The sequence below is a fragment of the Lichenostomus cassidix genome, chromosome 2, assembly GCF_008360975.1.
Source record: "Lichenostomus cassidix isolate B80296 chromosome 2, HeHo_3.0, whole genome shotgun sequence".
Taxonomy (NCBI): Eukaryota; Metazoa; Chordata; class Aves; order Passeriformes; family Meliphagidae; genus Lichenostomus; species Lichenostomus cassidix.
Genome location: NC_139482.1, coordinates 138,698,856 through 138,714,757, shown reverse-complemented (window position 1 = coordinate 138,714,757; position 15,902 = coordinate 138,698,856). Strand labels below are relative to the sequence as shown.

The window sequence follows — 15,902 nt, the reverse complement described above, 5'->3', positions numbered from 1 at the left end:
AGACTTGACTCAGATGTTGTAGACAGATATGGGCCTTTTGATTTGCTGATTTTTTTGACTTTAACAGATCCTTGTCTCAGCTATTGATCTTATTTCAAGTGCAGCAGACACATGTACTCATCTAAACAGCTAATGCCAATGTAAATGGCTGCATTCCTGAGGTGAAGTACTTGGGAGCAGGGCAGGTGCAGTTATTCCCTCTCTGAAGCCAGTCTGGATGCCTTTAGGCTGCCATTACTGCTCTTAGGACTGCCCTGCTGGGAGTGATCTCCACTTACGTGCATCACCCCTGGTGCAGAAAGGTGTGCCTACTGTTTTCAAGTGACATTCATGATGTGCAAGAATAAAAAATAGCTACCACTTTCTCAGAGACATGCTGGCTACCTTGGCAGTGTACCAATGATCCAGTTGTTTGTCTTTTGGAATGACAAGTATTTTACTTGCCTGGCTGGGGAGAGTGTCTTTTGGCACATGTTTAAAATCACTGCCTAAAGTACACGGGGTCAGGGGGGAATTCAGCTGTGCTAAGACAGGAGCAGCATGGGACATCTTCAGCTGCTGAGGTAGAACTTGGCAGGGCTCATTTAGACAGTTCGGGCCTGTGTGGGACAAAGCACTAGAAAGTCAAACTAGAGTTTGCAGATGGTAAAATGAAACACAGAATTCCCTATGCTTAGTTTGTTATATTCCCAAAGATATCCCAGTAATCATTTAGACTTTGCAGGAACACCAGCTTTTTCAAAGAAAAATAAATATGCTGTGCAGACAATGGTTTTGCAAGTAGAAGGAGACAGAGTATAGCAGTGGTGGGAGCTGACACACACTTCATGCTGAATGTGTCTATTTGACCTCCTTTCTCTGCCACGACTGGGTTTTTCTCTATGAATAAATCTGCAATGTGAAGGAAAATGTAATTGCTTGAAGTGTGGGCCCTTTTTCACCTGGGAATACCATGATGCACTAATGAATATGTAATGAATAAGTAACTGCCTTAACTAGATGCAGTGTCCACGCTGGTTATATACCCTGTGCTGACTTACATGGCACAAGCAAGCATCCTTGCACTGCAATCACACCTCTGACTGCAGTGTGTGGGCTCAGCAACATGGTCACTGGGTTGTAGGCACAGTTGCTCATCTTTCCTGTTCACTTACCATCTTTCTGTCCCATCCTGTCAGAGCTAATACCCTGTGATACTGATATTGAAAAGAATATCCCTGTTACTCGATCACAACTCCAAAATTCCTATATAAATTCAAAGCTTTTTTTTTTTTTTGTTTTTGGCAGTTACTATGCAGCCACATCATCTTATCATTGTCACCATGCAAACCATAGTGCTGGTGCAAGGCTGGGGCTGCAGAGGCAGGGGGAGATGGCTGGGAGACTCCCTGTTTGGTGGCAGCTTGAGTGTATGCAAATATGAACCAAGTCTGAAATCAGACTCTTGAGCAGAAGCACCTGAAGATGAAGAGAGGGCTGCAAACACGTGGCTGTTCTGCTCCTGATCTTGCTGCACATATTTAGTAAAACACCATATCTACAGCATTACTCTGGATGTATTCTTCACTGAAAAGAGGATACATTATCAAAAAGCTAGAATAAAATGAAAATAAATGACCTTTTAGAGTTGTGATTTTAATTTTATTGGACTGAGTATAGTCAGATTTGGTGAAATAGAAGACGGAGAGGTAAGCAGTGTGTCCAGGGCAATGGAAAGGCAAACATGACCATTTTTCCCATAAATAACATTACAATATCCAAATTTAATTGCTGTTAACTCTAGCCTCATTGTGCAAATGATCTTTCACTAGATTGTGCCAAATCAATTTCAATTAAGACTGATGTGTGAATAATTCAGGCATGACATTTGAAGGATGCATGTCCAGATGACAGTTTAGAAATGCCTGTTTGAGCAAGGTATAGGGACTTTGAATGTATTTTCAAAGAGTTGATTTAAAGTAAGCCAAAGACTGTAATTATTATGTAAGGGAGCTATATTTTGTTTTAACTCCTCACAAAGTGTATACTTTGCAGTATGCATAAATAACAGGAGAAAATAATCTAGCTCTGTACACAATGCTGGCCTTTAAGCCATTGCCCCTTTTGAAATGAGATTTGACATAATTTGGATAGTTCCTTCAAACTCATTTGCTTTCCTTGATTGTTGACGTTTCTAATGTTTTGACATTCACAATCCCCTGTCTTGTTGTAGGATAGAGTCATAGGATAGAAAAGATAAAGAGGGTGATGAGGATAACCAGGAGTATGGTATGGCTTTCGTTAGAGAAAAGAGCAAAGAAACTCGTATTTGAAAAGAAATAAATAGAGGAATATAATGAATGTTGTATAGAAGTGGGAAGGGAAAGGATTAATAATCTGTTTCAAAGTGTGAGAGCAGAACCCTAACCCCAGTGAAACCAGCAGGTTTTAAACCAAACAAAATCAAAAATGTAACACTCACGCAATGTGTGCCTACATTGTGGAACTTTCTGCTACAAACAGATTTATAGGTAGAAAAATACAAGGAACTTGAAGGATTGAAAAAAGAGTTTGAAAATTTCGTGGAGATTTTTCCCTCATTTCCATCAATCACCCCCTCGGGTGAGCTCAGGAAGTTCTTAAACATCTATGTAGGAAGGTGTCTCTCCCTGCAGTGTTAACACCTCATCATTCTGCACCCTTTTTTGTGTGCTCTCTTCTAACACATTTTCTGTTGATGGCTACTGATTGTAGGATTCTGGGGAAGAGGGACATTTATGCAGACACTGATCAGTATGTTCCTTTCTAGCTGAGTATTCTCCAAAACCTGAACACTAAAAGGGTCAGATGAGTAATGGCTGGGTTTTGAAAATTAAAGACTGGAGGAATTTCTGGCTGTGAATCTTAATGCTTTTAATTAAAAGCAACATAGAGATTTAGGGGTGAAAGTGTGCAGCACGGCAGCTGACCCACTGCTACAGAGTTTGTCTCACTCCATGTTTTCAAATTAGGGCCAAGGTTGAAAACTGCGGTTTTCACTTTTAGGCTCAGGGTAGAAGAATGTGTCTTGAAAACATTTTCTTTTGATTTCAGAGAGTCATTAGAGATCTGAACACAATTCTAATCCTCTTATATTTTCCTCATTAGATTTGGATTACTGCAGCCAAGCAAGGGGTGAAAGCTGGCACGTTCTTCTGGTCTATGTAAGTACCTTCAGTTTTCTGGAGATTTTTAACTAATAATGCAGAATTAATTCAATGTAAGTGTTTATTAAGTTGTTTTCCTTTCTCTAAGCATTTGGTGGGTTGGAGACTCTACCTGTAACCCTCTGTTGTTTCATTGGTGCAGTGTTTCTGATAACTGAAGCTGATGCTGCAGTTTGCTGCTTTAGATTCATGCAGTGACTTTTAACAACTGTCTAAAGAAAAGATGTGTGGCTATGTGAAAAATTACTGTCTTTCATTTCACAATGTGGTTTTTTGCCTCGTTAGTATTGCTAGCAATGTTTCTTAGTCCTCTGAGTGTGGAAGTCTCTTATTGTCCTCTTATATTGATTGACAACACCAGTCTAATTGACTTAAAGGTCTGATTCATTCATTTTACAATGCAGTCTGTCCTTTGAGCAAGATATCCAATTTCCCTGTCCTAAGAGACAACCTTGAGGATCTTTGCTATCAAAAATAAATGAATTTTGATAAATTTTGGGTTCTGAGGAGTGTTCATGTGGATCAGTCTTTCTATTGCAGCTTGTGGCAGGATTGCAGGGGCAAAGGAAATGCTTAAGCTGCAAGGGCGAAGTAATAAGGATTTTTTTTTTTGGTTTTTTTTGTGATTCCATTAGAAATAATACCTTTTGCTTTTTTAAATATCATAAAGCACATGGAGGGAATAATAAAACACACCGCAAGCTGATGATAGGTTTAGGCTTGCAAGGTGAAGATTTGACTGAGTTCCACTCTAGTGCTGTACAAACTAAAGAAATAAATGTGATTCCTAAGCTCTACAGCTGTGTAGTCTCCATAAACACCCTGGCCAGTGCATGCTTGGGGATATAGAATGTAAGGAAGGTGGACAAGAATAGGTTGTATGAATGGCACTAGTAAGGGAGTGACACAGCCACTTTACATATGAATGAAACATATATGCCTTAAAACTGCATTATTTAGTTTGAGACACAATATTTTTGAGAGAATTTTCAGGCGGACTCTTTCAGGAAAACAGAATCGTTCAGAAGATTTTGGTTGGAAAATGAGTTAATTAAAATAATGTATTTTTTTCATACTACATAATTAATAAAAATATTAAAAATGGCCAATACCTGATATTATTATTCCAGTTTAAAATGTTGCCTTATTTTCAAATTTTAGTCTAAATTCCCATTTTTATGGTTCTTACAATCAAAAGTTCTCTGTGTAGTTGGAAACTGAGGACCGCTCTTTGTCTGCAAGGCATTAAAAAAAAGGTATTTCCAAGTGGCTGTTGCCATCACTCCTTCTCTGCCAGAGGTTTCCAAAGAGTGCTGAATTCAGTTTATTGTCGTGACTGATGGCGGTGTCTGATTCCTGCCTTGGGATTCTGCTATTGATCTCATGGAATCTGGACTGACTGTGCTATTGTATTAAATGTGTGGTCACTGACCTGCAGAGCTTTCTTAAGATGAGATATTTGTAATTTTAACAGCTGTTTCTAAGGTTAGTCATTCTCATAGCATGAACTTGGCCTCAGAAGCCAAGTGAGAATGGCAATCACTGTCCAAACAGTAAAGTAGGATGGGACTGTTTTGCAGAGTGAGAAGCTGTGAGGGTTGCTCAAGTCCTTGTGCTGCTGGCCTGGTGTTTCAAATGGCTCTGTTCTTGTTCACACCAGCCTAGCCCTTAGTTCAGCTACTGTTAAGGCAATGGAAACTTTTCCAGTGTCTGCAAGACTACCAGATCAGGGTGGTTATTTAAGCCTGTACTGCTGTGAGCAATGCAGTGGATTTTAGTTGTGCCAGCTATCCAATGGCAGCATGATTTGGCATACAAAATGTTCATGTGAGTTAAAGCTACCAGAATGGATCTTTTATTTACTCCTTCTTAGAAGAGTTAGATTTACTGCTTTGAGATCTGACTACATTTGGAAACTTTTAATCATCTCTCTCTTGGAGCATGTAGACATCCAGGAGTCTGATGTGATTCTGTTAGCAAATGAGGAATTAGTATTTAGCAACAAAGAAGATGCAGCATGCTAAAAGCAAATTATTTTATTATGATACATTATATTCATGTTGGAATCAGTTCGTAGCAAGGTTTTGTTGATGCTTTTTGTATCCTATGATAACACAGTATATTTTTGTATTTTGTGGTCCAGTGTCATCCCCCATGAGCGCAGAATATTAACAATACTTCAATGGCTAACCCTTCCAGACAATGAAAGGTAATTTCACTTATTGTCATCTGCTGTTGCATAACTGCTAGTTTGTCTTCTCCTTATAAGTAGCTGGAAGAGCAAGGGGAAATTTAATTCTAAAATTTATTTTTGTCTGTTACAGGCTATCACTGATTTAAGGATTTATTTGGGGTTTGTGTTTAGTGTGAGTTCTATGGGATATGGGTGGTTTTGGTTGGTTGGTTTTGTTTTTTTGGTTGGTTGGTTTTTTGTTGGGTTTTTTTTTTATATCAGCTCTTAACCATCAGCAGTTTGATTCTTCCAAATAAATGTATCGCATGAATTTATTTCTTATTTAAAAAAAAACGTAGTTACATGAATTAGCTTGGATTGTTCTTATCCTACTGAGCCTAATATAGTTAACAACATTACAGACAATGGCAGTTATAGAACTGGACACTGAGCACTAGGAAAAGGTTAAGATTTTAATTACGAGTGTGTTTTAGTACACAAGTTCCCACATGCTGTTGGCTGGAAGGCTCAGGCGAGCTGCTGCTGTGACTTCTCCTGCAAGACTTAGAATGAACAAGGCACCCCATGTGCCTCCTTGCATGTGCTCTTGGGTTTAATAAAGCTGAAAAACAACGAATTACACCACGGGCACAAAGGACTGCTGAATGATTCTAGGGTTCTACGACTGAGAAACAGTTCTTTTTCCATAGAGCTAAGTCTCATTGGAAAGTTGACTTGATTTGATTTGACCTGGCAGGCCTGTGTTTTTGTGATGTTGTCAAAGGAAAGCCAACCTGAAAAAGCCCTTTCTTTCTTTCAGGCCTTATGTTTATGCCTTCTACTCTGAGCAACCAGATGCTGCTGGCCACAGATACGGTCCTTTCAATTCAGAGGTTAGTACAGATTTCTTTTTCTGCAGGAAAAAGCAGGTGTCTCTAATACTTTTCCCCATATAATTGATGCTGCTCTGGAGTAACATTTTTAGCAACGTTTTTTCACCTGTTTCTGCAGTATGCTTCACCTCTGCCAGAGAAAACAAAGTTATCTTCTAAAGGATTTATCATGTAAAATTCACTTATGGGAGAAGGAGCTACCCATTTCTTTCAGGAGGCTATTTCTTTGTGTGATACGATAATGCAAATTTATTTAGAAAGATTTATTTGGCAAAGATAGGAATGTATTTGGGTGCAACAGCATAATTTAACTTTCCTCTGAAAATTTATTCTTCTTAAAAGTAATTAAAATATAATACAGAAAATAAGATAAAATGCAGAGAAGAAAAAAAGCTTTCTTTAAAGCTGACAGCTGGCAGTAGCCAAAGTAATAATTCCAGTCTGTCAGGAAATGTAAAAAGCTGCTATTTCCAGTTTCATATAGGCCCTACAGGGGTTCAGAAAGCTTTTCCAATACTGTTCCCTCAGGACCCTACTGTTGAGTTTGGAAAAAGTTTTAAAGCACCATAAGGTATTTTAATGAAAAATTATGTGCCACATGCTGCAGTAGTTTAACCCCTTGTTTGACTTTGTGTAGCTGGCTGGGACTGGTGGGTATTGTTTCCCCTGCCAACACTATCCAGGTAACAAGAATGTAAAGATAATGCACTTTTCTGGGATTTCTGCGGCGGGAAAGTAAATTCTGTGCTCAAATATCCTACTTTGAGTGGCTGGGATCTGGCATTTCCAATGATCTCTGGCATCTTGCAAAGGTCCCCTAGTTTCAGTGAAATACATGCCTGCAGGCTTTAGGAGTTTTTATGTAAGATCTTCAAAGAGTAAACAAATGTTTGCAAATCTTCAAAAAGTGAGGAGTGTATCAGATGCCTACCCTCTGGAAGGCAATGCAAATCTCCTTTAGCAGCCATGTACCCAGCAGTAGTTTCTTTTGCATCTGGTGGCTGTTCTTGACTGGAGAAGAGAGCAAAGAGAAGCAGCATTAATATTTTTTAGTATGGTTATTTGGGCTGTTTAAATAGTTTGCAGTGGTTATGAAGTTGCTGTGGGTAGCAGCCCTGTTGGAGCAGTTTGAGCCATGGTCCCAGAGCAGCTGGGTGTGAGGAATTGATTCCAAGTCAGTGCTGAAGCACCATATTGGATGGAGAGAAGCAGTCCTTTTTCTGGATAAGCATGGGTTAAGGTCTGCCAGCACTCGCAATAAATTGACAGACATGGATATGTGTCCATGTTATCATTTGGCTCAGAACAGGAGTCATGTCTGATTCAGTCAGGCAAGGTATTGGTAATGAGAGCTCTCTGATTTAATTATGTATTACTCAATAATGCTTTGTAGTTCCTATTAGTGAAATGTTAAAATTACTCTGTGTGTCTTATGACTGAGAACTCCTAGTTTTATTTATCTGGATACAACCACTTCGTTCTGCACAGAGTTGTGGAACTTTTTCCTTGGACTTAAAAGGGACTCTTAAGATGATGACATTGAAAATGTTGTTTAAGTTGTGGCATTTAACAAATCTGTTTAGCATCCAGTGTGGCAATCTAGTTTCAGGTTAATTTTAGGAGTCTAAAAGGTAAAATGTAGAAAAGTGTTTATCATAGGAAAAGTCATTATGAAAGCCAAAAGCCCCCAAAGGCTCTTCCTGTGTGGGCATTCTTCTGGATGGTTATCTGAACGTTGAGCTCCAATTGCAAGGCAGAGCTTAGGCTCTTAATAAGTGTGAATTAATAGCTTATGAAAGTTTTGCAAATAAATAGTTCTATGTCATTTGTGTTAAACAGAAGAAGACCATGACATTGATTTTTAGCAAATTGAAAACAGATGAGTTAGCAGAAGAGCATGTATGGGTTTGCAGTTCAAACAGTGGACCAAATTTTGTGAATGGAAATAAAAGTAAATGAATACAGCTGTGTAAGTACACAGATGTTGAGGTTTGCTAGGGGCCTGGTTTTGGGATAGGAAAGCTAGGAATTATTTTATATTGTTTCTCTTGACATTGCTTTCAATATAATTTTTAGGAGCTTTGAAATTTACATACATCATCTGGAAGAAAGTCCTCAGAAGGATCCCTTTCAGCTAATTCCTTGATACCAAGAGCATTACTTCCATTTGAAATAATTTTTTTCTTGTATACTGTTGGCAGCAGTTAGACATTTGGAGTATTGCTGACCATGTTTCTTCATGCAAAGGCAGATCAGCCAGACAATAATGTTTGAAAACAAGCTCTTAAAAACTCTGTGTTATATTTACAATGAGCTTTCTTAGTTCTTCTTTTGAAGAGTGAATATTTCATGCTGAATTTTTCTTGCTGCAGTTAGTAGTTACAGGAATAGTTTTATATTTTGAAAACATCCAATTCTTAAAAATCTTCAATAGAATAAATTGAATTTTTATTTCAGCTTATTATACAAAATAATGTTCTATCTAAATTTATTTTAAATGTATAATCTTAGGGGTCTAATGGCATCCAGATAGCACTTAAATCATCCCAAGACGTGCACAGCAGCCGATGTGCAGAGTGTCTGAAAAGCTAGAAGCAAAGGGGCTTAGATACACTTAAACTTTATTGTTGAATTGCCAGTGTTTTTTATAGAAATCAAGTTGATATTATGGCTAGCATCCACAAGTGTAACTTGCATATCCTCTAACATGCATTTTAGTGTAAATGAGTTGGTTGTCTATGTTTTGGCATTCGATGGTTTGGTTTTTTTTATTTTGGTTTTTTGCTTTGGGGTGGGGGTGTTTTGTTTTGGGTCTGTTTGGTTTTTTTTTTCCTTTAAAAACATTTTAGGAAGTATTTCAGTGGGTACCATTATGTTTCCAGGAACAGTTATGGGAGTTATAAAATATATGCTTGCTTTTGATTTACTTCTGCCTTTTTTTTTTTTCTTTCCCTCTGTGCTTCTGCAGTTGAACTCTGGTAGGTTGGTCCATCCGGGTCAAGAAGCAGAGCTTTGGCTGGCTAGTTACCCTTGTGATGTTACAGTTTCCTTCTGTAAGAGGGGAGGGATTCGTTTCCCTCCTCCATAACTCTGTTCTGACTCTTCTCAAGCAAGACTAAGAATTGGCTGGTTAATAAGAACTTCGCTTTTTTTTTTTTCTCCTAGCTAACTTTTTTTTTTACATAAAATATTCTAGAAATATACTACCATAAGAGCTCTAAAATACATCAAAATCTGGCAGTGCTAAGCCATTTCTGCTGCTCATCTAACATGCTGTCTTGAGACAGTCACTTCAGTGTTCAGACCTGGGTCTCCTGCACTCGCGTGTTTCTGGCATTGGGGAGCTCTGTCTGAGCCGATTTAGAGACAGCAAAATGAGAATCCTTCCTTTCCCTGCCGCTCCTCTCATCAGGACTGCACAAAGCTTGAAGCCTTTTAAAAACAGAAAACTCTGGTGCTGCTTTATTAAAATGCCTTTCTGGAGAAAGACGAATGAGACTGGACTAGAATCTCCTTTCCAGCTGCTTGCGTTGGAAGCAATGAAACAGCATGGCAGATGGTAACATCCCCTTCCTCCCCTTCCCTGTTCATGGAGCTGTGTAACTGAACAACTGGGAGAAGCTGCCTAAGTACACAGAAATTAAACAGCGTCATAAATCTCCAACTCTTCCCCAGCCCACTCAGCGTGCTCCATTACACACAGCAAGCTGTAGTTTATCTCCTGGTAGGTGTCAGCTGTCAGCTCTTCACATACCATCTCAAGTACTGTCAGGAGTCTGAGACTTGGGTTAAAGTCAGTGAGAGTGGGACGGTTCAGAATTATGAGCAAGTTGATTAGTGGGATAGTAGTTCATTCCAGCTAGATCTTATTTTTTTTCCTTCCATGTTTTTTTTTTATTCCATGAGTCTGTCCTAGGTAATTGTGCATTTAGGAGCAATAACATCACCCAATGAGATGCCACACTGAAAGTGATAGGAAATTGAATTCTCAAAATGCCCATAAAGCTGGCGATAAGGCAGGTGGCAGCACAGATTTTTCACGCAGTGCCACTGATGTGCCCTGCCCAGCTGATTTGAAGGATCTGAGCTCCATGTTAACTGAGTCTCACCTTCGTAGCTCTGATCTGCAGACCCCAAATAGTGGCAAATGGGGTTCTGTTGATTTCAGTGAGGTGCAGGGTCTGGCACACAGTAGTGGTATCTGCTAGTGCTATGGATGAGGGTACTTGGTCTCACTAACTTAGCCAAAAAGTTGGTGTGGGAAACCTTGCAGAAGTCATTTAGACTGGACAGACTCTAATACTCATACCTGAACCATCATTCAAGTGAAATGTTGCATTTCCACCAGTACTCTACACTGGACACTCATTAAATTGTGTGCAATGAATTTTGCTGTAATTGAAATGAACTTAAATCTTGATAATATTAATAGATTAATATTTGATAACTAATACCCTCTATATAACTATGTATTTTAAAATACAGAAGCCCCACCTATCTTCTGAAACACCAATTTAATTTGCTTTTATGCTGTCTGCTCTTGTAACTGCTATTCCGCTTTCAGTACAATTTGGTGAATTCCTCCTTAAAAAGGGGTACATCCTAAATTGTCCAAAAGCCTAAATATTTGATAAGGCTGTAGCATTTATGCTTCAGGATTTTCTGGCACAGGTAGCTTTACTGTCTGATGTGAGTTGAGACAGGCTTTTTTTCTGAGTCCAGACATCTCTCCCTGCCAGTACAGGAGAGTAGTTATGGCTCCCCTCTTACTCCGCCTAAGAGACCTAAGAGAAAGCTTCCTCCTAAGAGGAGACAGGAAAGACCAGTTGCAGCTCCAAAGAAAAGAAGAAAAGTACATAGAGTGGATCAGTATTCTACGGAAACTCGTCGGAAGAAAGTAAGTTCCAAAAATTTATGATGGAAGTGCCACTTTTTAGGCAGTACTCTGTCTTTATTTTTTCAACTTGGGAGTTCACTCCATGCTTCAGGTTGGGATTTTGCAGCCAAAACTTTTATAAATGTACTGAAGGACCCAAAGGATAGCAGCCAAACCAGACCAAGCCTTCTGGGAGCTGTGTTTTTCTTGTTTCACACTGTTTGCATTAGGGAAAGTTACCTTTATAGTCTCTTTATATTTTTAAATCCAGCCATCAGCTGGAGTCAATGTCAGAAAAATCTCTGGGAAGACACTGCCACTGCTGCTAACCTGTCTGAGCTATTACAAATTCTGCAATATGTTGTAGCCTCTGTAAGTCCCAGCTCATGGGAGCATGGTGATTATTTGAGATTTTGTATCTAGTCATCATGGTTTTGGAAAAAGCCTGGAAATGTGACTCATAAAATCTAAAGGGAAAAAACCATTTGTTTTAAAAATATGCATTTTAAAGTAATTTCGTGACTCTGCAGGGTAGAGATTCTAATTACAGGATTTTTGAATGGAGTATTTGCAAAAAGTGGTGCATAATTCTGTTTTCACAAGGAAAACATTGAATAGAAATTGCTTTATTAGGAAGAAGTGTAAGTGGGTGAAAAGAGTATTCCTTAGTATACTGTCTTTCTCCACCTGGCACTAACAATCTATGTATTTCTCCTTTAAGCTTGGAACAAAAGCCTTTACACTGCACAGGATCCTACCAAAGGCTATAAATGTTCTTCTCAATTTTTTTTTTGTGGGGATGTTTTTTGACTTGTTGCACAATTCAACTTTAAAGAGTTATTTTGAGAGGCATTATTTAAGTGTAAAATCGTGGCAGAGAGGTGCATGCAAAAAAAAATCACATATGAAACTCCATGAATTTTCCAGAGAACTTTTAACACAGATTTACCTGAGAGGAGAGCTAATAACTGTGATGGATGATATTGCCATTACTCACTAATTTGCCATTCCAAGCTATACCCTTCTGAAATGAAATAGAGTCAAAGTAACACTCCTAGTGATGTGAACATATGTCACTCTTTTTTTGCCTTTCTTTCTCTGAATGAAGAAGTCATTCAAACTTATCCCCAAAGAACTCTTCCTGATAAGTCAACTGTGAAAATTTGTCACCAATATTTCAGAAGAAAAACCCTAGTATTAAGCAATTGTTGCCCTCATATCTGCAAGTTAATCTTTTGATGCTGTTTGTGACCAATGAAATGCAGTACAGGATTGATCCTACCAATTATTTAAAAAAAAGTTAAAGTGAGATTCTTTCTTCCTTTTAGTCAGACTTCTTCTATGAGAAAACTTGTGACAGAATACAGCTGGGTTTTGTATGTCTCAGATCCCATCCCCAGCACTTTCACAGTGGTACAAAACTCCTTATTGTAGCACCATCATAGAGATCCGTGTATCTTGAAAGATAAAATGTTCCTGTACAGTCTTCCAAAGTCTTGATAACAACAATTAGGTGAAGAAAGGTATATGCAAGAGTTTTATTTGTTTGCCAGTAAATCTTTGAAAGTTGTATCTGGGAAGGAGCTGTAAGAGGAGGTCAGATTGCTGAAGAGGGTAGCTAAACAAAATTACCATCACTTGAAATCCTTGAATTACTGTTGCTCTAACTTTTTTTTTTTTTTAAAAGAAGACTCAAGCTTGCTGACAAAAGTAAACATTAATGGGAAATCTGTCTGGATTTCCAGCTTCCTTGAATAAGCTTTGAATTCTGAGTAAAAGTTGTATTTCCTTGTATGATTTACATAATATAAATAGATTTTCCTAAAAATGGAATTCCCATTTGTAGAAGAAATTCTTTGTGTTGAGAGTGAAAGAATGCTGAAACAGACAATTTTCTTTTTCCAAACTTGAAGTTTTCAAACTTTTAGCTTAAGTGACTACTTAGGCTTTCCTGAATTAAAGTATTCCAGAATTTCACCCTTTGTCTGAACCACTTCCATATGTTGCAGAAACTGTGTCTCCTGTTCCCCACTGTGATTCCTTCTCCTGTAAGTCCCTTCTCTGTGTATTTATAGTGCCACATGGGAGTTGACATTTCCTGTCTCATAAGGTAGCAGATTCGTTTAACATCTATCCCTTAATGACTCAGACAGAGGCAGAATTTCTGAACCATCTCTTTCTGGGTCACACTAACGCAGTGTTTATTTTAGAAAATTCTGCCAAATTCTATTTTTTTCTCATCCAGAATTTATCATCATTCTGTTTGTCATTGGGAGGATTTTTTATTGTGGATACTTGAACCAGCCAAATAAAACAGACAAGTGAGGAAGAAGTTGCCATATAGTGACAACAAATGTTTTCTTTGCAAAATCAAAACAAAATCTGAGTCTTCTGCCTAAAATCTTGCCTTTCCCTTCTCTGTGCCATCTGGTAAAAAATGTTTCATTTTCCTAAGGCTGAAAACACAGTTCTGCATCTTGCTTTTTTCTGATTTTTTGGGGTTTCTTTTCTTAATGAGAAAGAAACTTAAATGAAGAAATCACGGTACGGTGTCTGTGTCCTCTGGGGCCTGCTGACAATTTTTCCAGAACTCTCATTTGAGCTGTTGGAAACTGTTGGCTTTGAAGCTGAAGAGCACTCCCTCTTAGCCCCATGTGCTCCTCAAGTGACGTGCATGTTGTCATCATAGTATCAGATAGTCCTTTGAACTGAATTTCACTAAGTGACTTGGCATGTGAATCCCAAGTCCAAAGCTTCATTTCATGTTCATTTTTTGACTGAACCATTCACATAAAATAGTCTTCTAACAGTACTGCTCTCTATCTGTAAGAAACAAACTGAACCCCAAAGTCACATGTGTTTTTCTACTATCTGCACTTTGTTTTACCAACTGTACTCATGTTCATGGGAGGCCTAGGATCAGCCATAAAGATCTTTTGCTGTTTTGTGTCAGCATCTCAGCAGGGCTTTCTCATGATGAAATCATGGTGTGGATATACAAAAGGAAATGGTACAATAATTGTAGGAGTAACAGCTCAGCCAAGGCTTTGCCTCTTGACCTGGATGGTTTTCCTATCAGAGTTTTGCCAAAGGACCACCATTTGTAGAAGAAGAAACATTACAATGACAGAATTAACTTTTTTCCGTTCTGAATATTTATACAGATGATGGTGAATCCCCTGAGAGAGATTGACAAGACCGTAGGACAACTAATGGATGGACTGAAACAGTTGAAACTACATCGATGTGTCAATGTTATATTTGTTGGTGATCATGGTAAAATTTAAACCATAATATTTATCAGAAAATAAATGCTTAAGCAATGTAGCTGTACATATAATAGGTGACCTAAATCAAAGTTCCATTTAAGATATTTTTGTGCTGATGTTTTTCTGGTAGTTTTAACTCTCCCAAACCAGCCAGTTGGTGTGGAGTGGTCACTCAGCTCACCTGTTACTTGTCATGGAGGTACACTACTCTTTTCTAGGAGTGATCTGGATATTTACTTCTTCACTCAGGGCTTTTCAAATCTTGGCATTTCTGATATCACATCCAAGTGTAGCTCTTCTTGCGTGTATTGGAAGGCTATAATCTGCCTAGAGTAATCTTCTTGTCAGTTTTTATGGAATGAAAAATATAATAGCCCTGTTCTCCTGTACATGAGGAGAAAAGTAGGACTTCAGATTGAGTCATTGAGACATTCTATTGCAATTAGTGGGTCATCTTATCATGCTGGAAGAAAGACTGGGATATCTGTAAGAGACTGTGTCCAGCTTAGATGGAAAAGCCGTTAAAATAATGGAGGAAGGAGGTATAAAGATACTTCACATCACCTAACAGCAGAGATTATTTGGTAGGTCTTATTCCTTCAAATATTAGAATAAACTTTGCAATAGAAGAAATAGTAAATACTAGCGAAGATAAAAAAAGAAAGTTTTATTAAAAAAATACCCATGTTTGCTTAACTTTTTTAGCAATGCCACCAAAGGTCTTGTTCTTTTTACATCTTTGTTCATGACAGTCTCACAAGAACTGATACATCAGTAATAAAATGGCATATGCCTCCTTTCTGACTGTGGGTAGAGAAGGGTAAGGGTCAGGAAGGATTTCCAGGGGTGGCAGTTTTGTGCTGAGAATCTCCTGTGGCTGGCAGTACATTCCTCTCCACCACAAATGTCTGCAAGAGAAAATTGTTTATCTGCGGCTGCCTTAGAACAGACCACCAACAGACAATACCTTTTGTGTGCTGTTCCTCTTAAAATCATTTGTTTAAAAAGAAATAATCGCCAAAGTAGTACATTAAACTAAAAAGAGACTTTGATTTTTCCACAAGCTTAATTTGGAGTTGAGTCAGTGTACGCATGTTATATGTGGTGACTGTTCCTACAGTGCTGAGACTGGTATTTCTCTTAAATAGGCACTCCTTGTTTGAGTTCTACCAGTGTGTTATATTGGAATTAGATGTGTGTAAAGAACAAGATCAGTAATCCATAAGGAAATAATACACAGGGTATTTGGGGTCTCCTTTTTTTTTTTGCTGTTCTGGAAAATGTGTTTATTTTCAGAGCGGATTAATTTTATATTTTCCTTCTGCAGGGATGGAAGACACAACTTGTGAAAGAACTGAATTTTTAAGCAACTATCTGACTAATGTGGATGATATAATTTTGCTGCCTGGATCTTTAGGGCGAATTCGCCCTAGGTCTAGCAATAACCTAAAATGTAAGTTAATTTAATTCTACCTCTTATATCCTGAGAACTAGACACTATTCCTT

At 38.2% G+C, this 15,902-nt stretch overlaps 1 protein-coding gene across 8 annotated transcripts in view; it reads left to right on the top strand.

The window, feature by feature from the left end:
* Nucleotides 1–15,902, top strand: part of ENPP2 (ectonucleotide pyrophosphatase/phosphodiesterase 2) — a 73,196-nt gene that overhangs the window by 36,276 nt on the left and 21,018 nt on the right. For 5 of the 8 annotated variants that reach the window (XM_085053455.1, XM_085053454.1, XM_085053457.1 and 2 more), the window contains exons 9-14: nucleotides 3,127–3,182; nucleotides 5,329–5,394; nucleotides 6,179–6,251; nucleotides 10,996–11,148; nucleotides 14,292–14,403; nucleotides 15,724–15,849. In XM_085053455.1, coding sequence (XP_084909581.1) covers nucleotides 3,127–3,182; nucleotides 5,329–5,394; nucleotides 6,179–6,251; nucleotides 10,996–11,148; nucleotides 14,292–14,403; nucleotides 15,724–15,849 — 586 coding nt within the window. The remainder of the gene's footprint in view (nucleotides 1–3,126; nucleotides 3,183–5,328; nucleotides 5,395–6,178; nucleotides 6,252–10,995; nucleotides 11,149–14,291; nucleotides 14,404–15,723; nucleotides 15,850–15,902) is intronic. The other 3 variants (XM_085053456.1, XM_085053462.1, XM_085053459.1) reach the window with 1 other exon arrangement.